This window comes from Liolophura sinensis, unplaced genomic scaffold (genome assembly GCF_032854445.1).
Source record: "Liolophura sinensis isolate JHLJ2023 unplaced genomic scaffold, CUHK_Ljap_v2 scaffold_39, whole genome shotgun sequence".
Classification (NCBI taxonomy): domain Eukaryota; kingdom Metazoa; phylum Mollusca; class Polyplacophora; order Chitonida; family Chitonidae; genus Liolophura; species Liolophura sinensis.
Window position 1 is genome coordinate 142,631 of NW_027017978.1, and position 10,384 is coordinate 153,014.

General features: G+C 40.4%; 1 protein-coding gene across 1 annotated transcript; it reads right to left on the bottom strand.

The window, feature by feature from the left end:
- Nucleotides 1-1,477: 1,477 nt before the first annotated feature.
- On the bottom strand, nucleotides 1,478-9,153 carry LOC135481398 (sulfite oxidase-like). Its single transcript, XM_064761227.1, has 2 exons — nucleotides 9,027-9,153; nucleotides 1,478-3,563 (listed from the first exon to the last, which is right to left on the bottom strand). The coding sequence occupies exon 2, from the start codon at nucleotides 3,436-3,438 to the stop codon at nucleotides 2,080-2,082; it is 1,359 nt and encodes a 452-aa protein (XP_064617297.1). The 5' UTR covers nucleotides 3,439-3,563; nucleotides 9,027-9,153; the 3' UTR covers nucleotides 1,478-2,079.
- Nucleotides 9,154-10,384: the final 1,231 nt, after the last annotated feature.

Sequence of the window (10,384 nt, forward strand, 5' to 3'; positions counted from 1 at the left end):
GCTGACCGGGCAAGATTTCTTCTTGTTCTACAATCCAATTCCACGCATGCAGAAGATGTGTACATGGTCCGACATTGCAGAGAAATGCAATGACGGCGACGATTCCCCCTATGCATCCCCTTAGAAATTGTTGACTATATACATGATCCGTTTATTAGGAGGTAATTTAGTAAAGCCAGAAGTCCATTAGATAATGGGCTTCTGGTAAAGCTCCGTTTACACGCACAGTATAACGAACATGCTTGCATGGCGTACTTAAAAAAATTACTTCCCCCGATCTACGGGTTTATTAAAATGTTGAGTAGGTCAAATGCGTTGTGACATACGCACACGAATACTTTAACAACTGCATATTACGAACATATACTAATTATATATCGAACGTATAGAAAATTTCCTATAAAATCAGCCTGTGTGCGCACATCCCTGGACGCTTACAATAATTAAAAATTGCGCTTGTCAAAAGGCCACTTCAAAAACACAGACTATCAACGTATAAGTGACTTAAAAAGTTGCATGATGGTATTTTTGGAAAATGTCAAGGACACCTCTGCCATAAGAATTTACTCTACTTTTGGAAACCAAAGTCTATCACATATGGAATCCGTCCCTCTCGCTTTAACATGAAATTTTTTGAGTAATTTACTTACTCCGACCCGTTCATCGTGATTAAAGCGTCTCACCAACGAAAGTAAAAGTACACTCACCTCACACGGTTTTACAGTTAATCGCCAGTCGGAGATCTAAGTGACCTCTGACCGAAAATATTGAACATGTACATTGTACTGAACGTCCCTCAATTCCGTATTTTTGGTGAAACGGGCGTTCAAGCAGACGGCAGTATATATAGACGTCGTATATATCAGTATTGGTACATTTTCACAATTGAGTTTTTCTGTAACAGTTGACTGTGATAAATAATTAATCGAGAATAAATTCTACTTATTAGTTTTGGACAATTTGACCCTTGAATAATATGACTCTGTATCTTGGACGATATATCCAAAATTCTTGCACATTTTTTGGCTCTTGAGATCCCGCGAGCATGTCAGAAACCTTCCATACTAAGAATGTATCCATATTGTCATATCTATTGTTCAGTATGACAGACAAGAGTGAGTGAGTAAGTGCTTGGGGTCTAACGTCGTACTTAACAATTTTTCAGTCATATGGCGACGAAGGAATCCTTTGCGTGCATGTAATGTGCCTCCTTGTTGCAGAACGGATTTCCACCGCTCTTTCATCTAGTGCTGCTTCACTGAGACGCCTTACCGAAGGCAAGTAAGCCGCCCCGCTCGAACCATTACACTGATACGGGTCAACCAGTCATTGCACTATCCCCTTCATGCTGAACGCCAAGCGAGGAAGTTACAACTTCCTCTTTAAGGTCTTAGGTGTGACTCGATCCAGGACTGACCCTGGATCTACCGCTCCCGAAGCTGACAAACAAGACAACACAAGACAATTCTGATACACGATAATATGCATGGACTTTAATGGTGCTTAATGTACACTTTTAAAACACGCCAATTTAACATATGACCATGTCAATGATTAATAACATAGGATATAGGTGTAAAGTTTACACCTAAATTAAACATGTCACAATTACATTCTGGAACAATGTATATAACCACACAAATCAGCTGCCAAATTAGGCTGCCAATATACTTATCGCAATTACACAAGTACGGGAAGGTAAGGACAGTCCTTCTTACTTAAGAATTAACGCAATTAGAAACGCGTTATAAAAGACTTCCGGCGTATCAATGGCTCATTTAAAGCTTTCAGCCACTATGACACAAGCATTCTTTCACACAAGTGCTGTACATTCACAACAAATTTGACCACATATGATAGATGACAGAACAACAAAACGTCACATTTACAAAACTAAATTTCCAGGGCTACTTTTGGCGTATACACTTCCACTAATATCTCGGATGCTTTTATTTGGCTTAACACAATGAATTGATTGTGATGCAAAAGCAACTGTGGCGTTCAAGATGTGACAGTTAACGAAAGGAAATAAATACCACGATGCCAACTTACAGGGTGCTTTTTTTTATATCTGCCGAACTACTTTGCCACAGACACTGGTACTCTGTGCCACGCATTGTTCAACAGTCCTCTCAGATTCCAAATGCCTTCTACGCTGTCTGGTTGGACATTGTAAGAGGAGTCCACGGCCTTAGAAATTAGCTCCACCTTGCCCCTATGGTTCTCGGGTAATGGTACGACTGCCTCCCACAGTGTCCAGGCCCACGCCCGGTAAGGATTCTGATCTGAGCCATCTAGAAGCTCCGCTGTTCTCCAGGTTTTGCCACCATCTGCTGACACGTCCACACGTATTATTCCACGACCGCCTCCACTAAAAGCGTAACCTTTCACCACAACTTCATCGCTGTCTTCGTCCAAAACGGTGCCTGGTTCAGGTTCACATATAGTGGAGACAACAGGTAGATCTTGTACGGCTGCAGATTTACTGAAATCAACGGTGTCCCAATCAACTGATGGATTAAAGCCTTTGTAGTCCTTCTGTTGCCAGTGACTGTCGCTTTCGTTTTTGCTCACAAGAATCCTCCCGAGCCACTTGACCTGGCGTGCCCCTACAACCCCCGGGATAATCACACGTAATGGATAGCCGTGGTCCTCCGGTATCTCCTCTCCGTTCATCTCGTAAGCAATGATAATATCGTTTTTCCTGCCCTGTGCCAGAGCTATTGGGATAGAGGCACCATAAGCTGATCCCTCTGGGTCTTTATCACAGCCTTCAAACTGAATATGACTGTAGTCACCCTTGTCGATGTCAATGCCCGCATGTTTTAGGAGGTCTGACAGCCTCACACCCGACCAGACAGCTGTACTGATGGCAGTAGATTGCCAACTAAGTCCACGAACATTCTTCTTCTCGGACATCTCAATTCTACGATTCCCAGCACACTGAATGGTTACAGCAACCTCGTGCTTTGGAAATTTGGATTTCAATTCCTTTAGAGAATAGGACATTTCTTTTCTACCGCCTTCTGTTCCCAGCTTGAGCTTGTAATTCTTAATATCAATTTTGGGTACTGGGAGGTGGTTTCTCACGAAGAACAGCTCATTAGGTGTTATGAAGTTATCCACCAGAAGAGGTCCAGGTGGTTCCGCATTGAACGGTTTCACCGAATTTGGCCGCAGTGCTGGATGTCTCACTGGATCATTGCGGAAAGGATCCTTCATATCAACAGGTTTTGAGGTTTCCACAATATTTCCAATGCGGAATTTCTCTAACAAAGCATACATTGCTGGGTTTTCATGCGCAGCATACATTTTCCAGAATGGCTCTATGGAACCCCCTGCCCCCAACAAGATCTTTGACCCACCTGGATGTTTTGGGACATAGTCCGTAATATCATACACACCATTCTTGTATGTTACCCATATTTTTTTCTCCATGGAGTTGTGTCGAGCCACTTCATCCTGAGAGAATGTGGGCAAATCCTTCCTCGCCACCCCAGGTTTCTCGGGAGAGGCTGCAGCATGTGGGGCAGACTTCTCTAATTTCCAGTACAAGAGGGCACCTATCAAACACAAACCCATCAATGGTTAGTATGGCAATAGCGCAACTGTGTCAATTGTTATGAAAGAATAATACACCACTCCGTGGCTTAAGTCAGAGGTTAGTACAGTATATACTTAAATAGAATAATAATTACACTATAAACAGTTTTTATTATCAAAAATATAAATCGAAGACAAAAGCAATGGGGACATCTATCGCCCAAGGAAAAATGGAATGGTGAACATATTACATCTGCTGTCACTCAGTGCTATCGTAGAGGAAGAACACATACAATTGAAACGATAGCACAAAGGTGCCAGTGGTTATAAGACACTATAAAAAGGATTAAATTGCACTATATTGCACATCTGTTCCTAAGGTCAAATAAAATTACACCACTGTTTCGATCTCTTCATAAGTGTGGGCCGCACGGTTGTATATTTGTCCCTCCTTCCCCCAAATGGATTTACCCTGGGTCATATACTCAGGTTGGTGGCTTATATATCACAACAACTACATAAACACTCAGACTGATGGGTCAGGACTATTTCCCCATGAACATCCACATTCAAATAGGTTGGTTACACAGATCATTTTCCTATTGATGCCATCACAGATTGGCCCATTACCAACAATTTTCCCATGAACACCCACAGTCAAAAGGATTGGTTACAGACAGATCATTTCCCTATTGATGGCACCACAGATTGGCCCATTACCAACAATTTTCTCATGAATACCCACATTCAAATGGGTTTGTTACAGAAGATCATTTTCATATTGATGCCATCACAGATTGGCCCATTACCAATAATTTCCCCATGAACACCCACATTCAAATAGGTTGGTTACAGACAAATCATTTTCCTATTGAAGCCATCACAGAGTGGCCCATTACCAACAATTTTCCAATGAACACCAACATTCAAATGGGTTGGTTACAAACAGATTATTTTCCTTTTGAAGCCATCACAGATTGGCCCATTACGAACAATTTTCCCATGAATACCCACATTCAAAGAGGTTGGTTACAGACAGATCATTTCCCTATTGATGCCATCACAGATTGGCCCATTACCAACAATTTTCCCATGAATACCCACATTCAAATGGGTTGGTTACAGACAGATCATTTCCCTATTGATGCCATCACAGATTGGCCCATTACCAACAATTTTCCCATGAATACCCACATTCAAATGGGTTGGTTACAGACAGATCATTTCCCTATTGATTCCATCACAGATTGGCCCATTACCAACAATTTCCACATGGACTGCATCACAGATTGGCCCATTACTAACAATTTTCCAATGAACACCTCCATACAAATAGGTTGGTTACAGACAGATCATTATCACATTGACATATTCACAAATTGGCCCATTACTAGCAATGTTAAAACGAACACTTACACTCAAATGGGTGGGTTACACACAGATCATTTGCCCATTGACGCCATCACAGAATGGTTCATTACTAACAATTTTCCCATGAAACACTTACATTCAAATGGGTTGGTTACAGACAGATCATTTTCCCATTGATATCTTTGCAGATTGACCCATTACTAGCAATTTTCCAATCAACACTTACATTCAAATGGATGGGTAACAGACAGATCATTATGCCATTGACATCTTCACATATTGGCCCATTACTAACAATTTTCCCATGAACACTTACATTCGAAAGGATGGGTTACAGACAGATCATTTTCCCACTGACACCATCCCAGTCTGGTTCATTACTAGCAATTTTCCAATGAACACATACATTCAAATGGGTGGGTTACAAACAAATCATTTTTACACTGACACCATCGCAGGTTGGTCCATTACTAGTAATTTTCCCTTGAACGCTTACATTCAAATGGTTGAGTTACAGACAGATCATTTCCTCACTGACGCCATCGCAGATTGGTCCATTACTAGCAATTTTCCCTTGAACACTTACATTCAAATGAGTGAGTTACAGACAGATCATTTCCCCACAGACACCATCACAGATTGGCGCATTACTAACAATTTTTCAATGAACACTTACATTCAGATCATGGGGTGGGTTACAGACAGATCATTTTCCAATTGACATCTTCACAGATTAGCCCATTACTAACAATTTTCCAATGAACACTTATATTCAAATGGGTGGGTTACAGACAGATCATTGACATCTTCACAGATACGCCCATTACTAACAATTTTCCCATCAACACTTACATTCAAATGGGTGGGTTACAGACAGATCATTTTCCCATTGACAACTTCACAGATTAGCCCATTACTATCAATTTTCCAATGAACACTTGTATTCAAATGGGTGGGTTACAGACAGATCGCTGATATCTTCACAGATTGGCCCATTACTAACAATTTTCCCATGAACACTTACATTCCAATAGGTTCTTTAAAGACAGATCATTTCCCCGTTGATATCTTCACAGATTGGTCCATTACTAGCAATTTTCTGATCAACACTTACATTTGAATGGGAGGGTTACAGACAGATCATTTTTCAATTGATATCTTCACAGATTGGCCCATTACTAACAATTTTCCCATGAACACTTACATTCAAATGGGTGAGTTACAGACAAATCATTTCCCCATTAACACTTACATTCATTTATCTGCAAGTGACCCTCTCGCACTTAATTTCCTTTCCTCTACCTACAAAACTGACTGCCTTGATGAGAATAAACAATTCTAATGTATTGTGTAAAACCACCATCAAATGTAGACAAAATAAGACTTAGCACATGTACTGTGCACAGCTGTAGGCTGCAGGCCTATATGGCATCACTGTTATGAATTTCTATCATGAAGTGAGCTTGGCAATAAATGAGTAGTGTATAATACATTATCAGCTTTATAACACCACAAGTGGGTGGTACTCATCATTTATCTAACACTTGTAGGGTGAGGTTTAAGATAAGATTTACAGGTCCAGGAGTGTGGAGGGTAGGAGATATACATGTAGGCTATCTATGGACCTGGTAGGTTGTATTGGGGTTACAGAAGTGTTGACAGTATGTGTCCTACATCTTCAGCTCTGCAGTCAACTTCATGTAGGCCACTTTCTTGCTGGGCCACTCAGCATAACCTTGATGTGACATTGTTAAAGACATAATGCGCCTGTCCAGACAAAATACAATTGTCTCATGTACATGTATGTAATCAATGAAAACCCATGACAACTTAGGTCAGATTAAAAATCTAACGATGTTATTAAGTTGTTTTCATTTTACAATTTGGAATTTAAACAATAGTACATTTAAAGTATATATGTCAGTTTCAAATATAGTTTGGTCAGGACACAATGATGTCTCCTTTTAGCAGGCTGAACCGAGTGCCCAAATATTTAGTGTTACCTTAACTTGGCACAGCTTACACATATATTTATTTTATTTATTTTTTTTTATTTTACACCATACTTGGAATATTTCACTTACCTGACAGTGGCCAGCATTATGGTGGGAGGAAACTGGACAGAGCCCAGAGGAAATCCTGAACAATCTGCAGGTGGCTGGCAGGCCACTTACATGTATGTACTTTATCAAATAGCTCAAGATGCATGTACAGCCATACCCAATGAAGATAAATGGAATAGTATGTATATACCATTTATTTCATTCGTGTTTAACTTTTTACTTTTTTTTAAGTATTTTTTTTTTTGCTTAAATCACAGTGGTCAGGTTTATGGGTGGTGGTACCTGTACTGGGAGTGAACTAAAACCCTTGGCCAGGTATCTCACAAATAAACCCTTGGCCAGGTATCTCACAAATAAACCCTTGACCAGGTATCTCACAAATAAACCCTTGGCCAGGTATCTCACAAATCTCCTGACATAAAACCGCAGCCGAAACAGCAAGAGCTGAAATCAGACATGCATTCTCAATGGTCAGCAAGCCAGGGGTATGACCGTCTCACCCAGAGCAAGTTTTTCACTCTAGCACAGCAACTTTCATGGACACATTTCTACTTAAGCAGACTTCATCTCAGCCTAATTATTCCTAATTCACCGATGAATTTGAACACATGAGGACAAAGTCTAGTAATTAGATAAACTGCATCAACTTCTTCCCCCAATACCCAAACCACCACTCCAATCACATTACCTCTGTTGTCTTCAAACTGAGCTGAGGCTTATAGGTATTAAGACAGTTGAAATCTACACTGACGATCAGTATGAGTAACAATAGCACAGTAGTCCAATCCACTCTGATCTAGTCCCAGACAGCTGGTCCCGGATCAGCCTTAGGTCAATCCAGTAACCTGTACATGACATCTCACCTATATATGATTACCTGTTTATTTCATTCACCTGGCCCAAAGTACAAAATGCACCATGAATATGTTATACTGTAAAAACTAAAATAAGCCAACCATTCTGTGCTTTCTATAAAGGTAAATGGCACTTCTTTCAATTTTGTTTTGCTTTCGAAAATTGTTGTCTTCTGCTATTGTAAAAGTTAGTGGAACATTTTTTTGTGAAAATGATTTTTCAAGTAATTAAATCCTCAGAATTGTCCAATGTAAATGTGATATTGTGATTTCTTGTTGTTTTTCGGAAAAACTGACATCACTAGTAGTCTCTGCCATTCTTGTGACATGCATTAATATGCCAAAAACATCGTAATTAGGGTACTTAACATGCACATAGCTAGACATCAACAAAGGAACAATTACATCCTCTGTATATTATTGTGATTTACATGTACGCAAAACCTGAGATACCACCCTTAATATTTACCTTAACATTGCTGCAACTGTTATGGGAAGTAGGCCTACATAAATATATATTTATGTACGTACTTCTCCTACAATAAGCCGAGTTTTGCATGTTCACACAGGTTGGGATAAGATAATGTGGGGGCTTATGCAAACTAACACAGATAAAGGTCGTGATTTTACAGTAGTTGCTAGACGGAATATACATCTTGCATAGTAGAGTCTGTTGGCTCGTCGGCAACATTAACAACTACTGAAAAAATCATATCTTTTAGCCACCTTTGTTTCCATGAGTGCCCCATTTGCCTAAACCTTTGTGGACTTGTTAGACTCCTGAAATGCTGATTTGGGTTATAGGATGCTCTGATACCGAAGCTTGGGTATGACACAAGGTCAATCAAACTAGATCTCTTGTTTTCCATTGTCACGAGCACATCATTTGACCCCCTGCACCAAAACTCATCAATTCTTCTCTTGTCAGAAATTGATATAAAAGGTGAGATTATCAAAGATAGCCGAAATAATTATACCGGTAATGAAAATTTGTCCACCTCCTGTAGCAATTTTCTAAACTATTCTGAAAGAAAACAAGGAGTCAAGTGTCACTAGCCTAATCTATGCCAGCACGTAGTACAAATGAGCTGAAAAGGTATCTGTAAACGGGTGGGTGCCCTGGGAATATGACATTTATACATCTACATAAATGAACTTGTTATGCAAATATAACAGCATGACTAGGTAGACCTACCAAAAGTGCAGACAACCCCTAGGCCGGCCCAGACGGGCTTATACCCGGTCTGGCTGTTTTCAGAGTCTGAATAAGCTGGAATACTGTGGAGTAAGCGGGACTGTTGGGCAAAATCAACAGGCGGACTTGATCGTGCAGGCTGCGAGCAGTGCCCTGATGAAGTAGCGTTGGTTTTCACACCAACTGCAGAATATGGCAGATGGAGACGGGTCAAGGCAACAACCTGTCCGTTTACACACCCAACGGATTTGGCATAGCCTTTCAAGAAACAACTGTATTTTACCGCGACATCTAGACAACCCCGTCCTCTCCAGGCCGCCATCCTGCTTGTGACAACGTGACCGAGAAACGTGGCCTCTGACGTTGTCCACCGCAGCCGTGCGAAAGGGGCGGGGCGTGAGAACTTCGCTATTATTGTAAGCGAATCAAAAGCGTTCGCGCTGGAAAGAGACCTGTCACAGCCAATAAAGATGTGGCTTTTATGAAACACAGTGGACACGCACGTGTTGTTGTTTTGGTTTAAGTACTACGAGAATCACATGTTAATCGATGTCCAATGGTGAAAACGATATATACATATGTATGTATGCCTGTGTGTACTGTGATAATAAAGTCTGTTTGCTCCGAACAGCAGTCGTCTCCATCCAAGCAGTTATCAGAACATGTCCGATATATGATATAACTATGCTGTTCAAGTGCAAACATACTTTAAAATAATCTCCACGTGAACCGTCACTTATCGCTACGGCTGGAAGCCGTTTATTCCAGTATGCCCCGGGTGAAATGTCCTGATCAAACTGGTGGAAGGCATAGAATATAATGCTTCTTGTAGTGTATACGTGCGTTAATCTTTTTTTTTTTATGTATGCGCGTTATGGCCCATATAATACTACGTGATTAACTAACCCTAGAAGCGTGATGAGTGTGTATACAGCTTTTTTAGAGCACAGATGAAATCTGTTAGATGAGAAGTTTTGTTTCAATATCAATATTGTAAACAACTTCTGGAAATCTTCTTGAAAAAATAATGATACTTGAATTAGTCATGTAAATAAAAGTCGTGCTTTTGCTGTGCTCTATCTCTGTTGCCATGAAGCATATGAAGGGTATTATGCACTTACAGTAGACCTTAGAAATGTGAACAACACACTGGCCCATTGTAAAGGATAGCTTGGAGTCACTCTCCCCTTTAAATGGCCATGTTTCAGGAGCTAGATGTGGTTAGCTGGGACTTCTGACAATGGCCTAATTAAGGATGGTCACAAAGTCAAAGCAGCATAACCTAGTTGAAGACACGGTCTTCAAGACAGATGTTAATTCTTTAGCCAGAAAATTACACATGGTCTCACTTCTTGTAG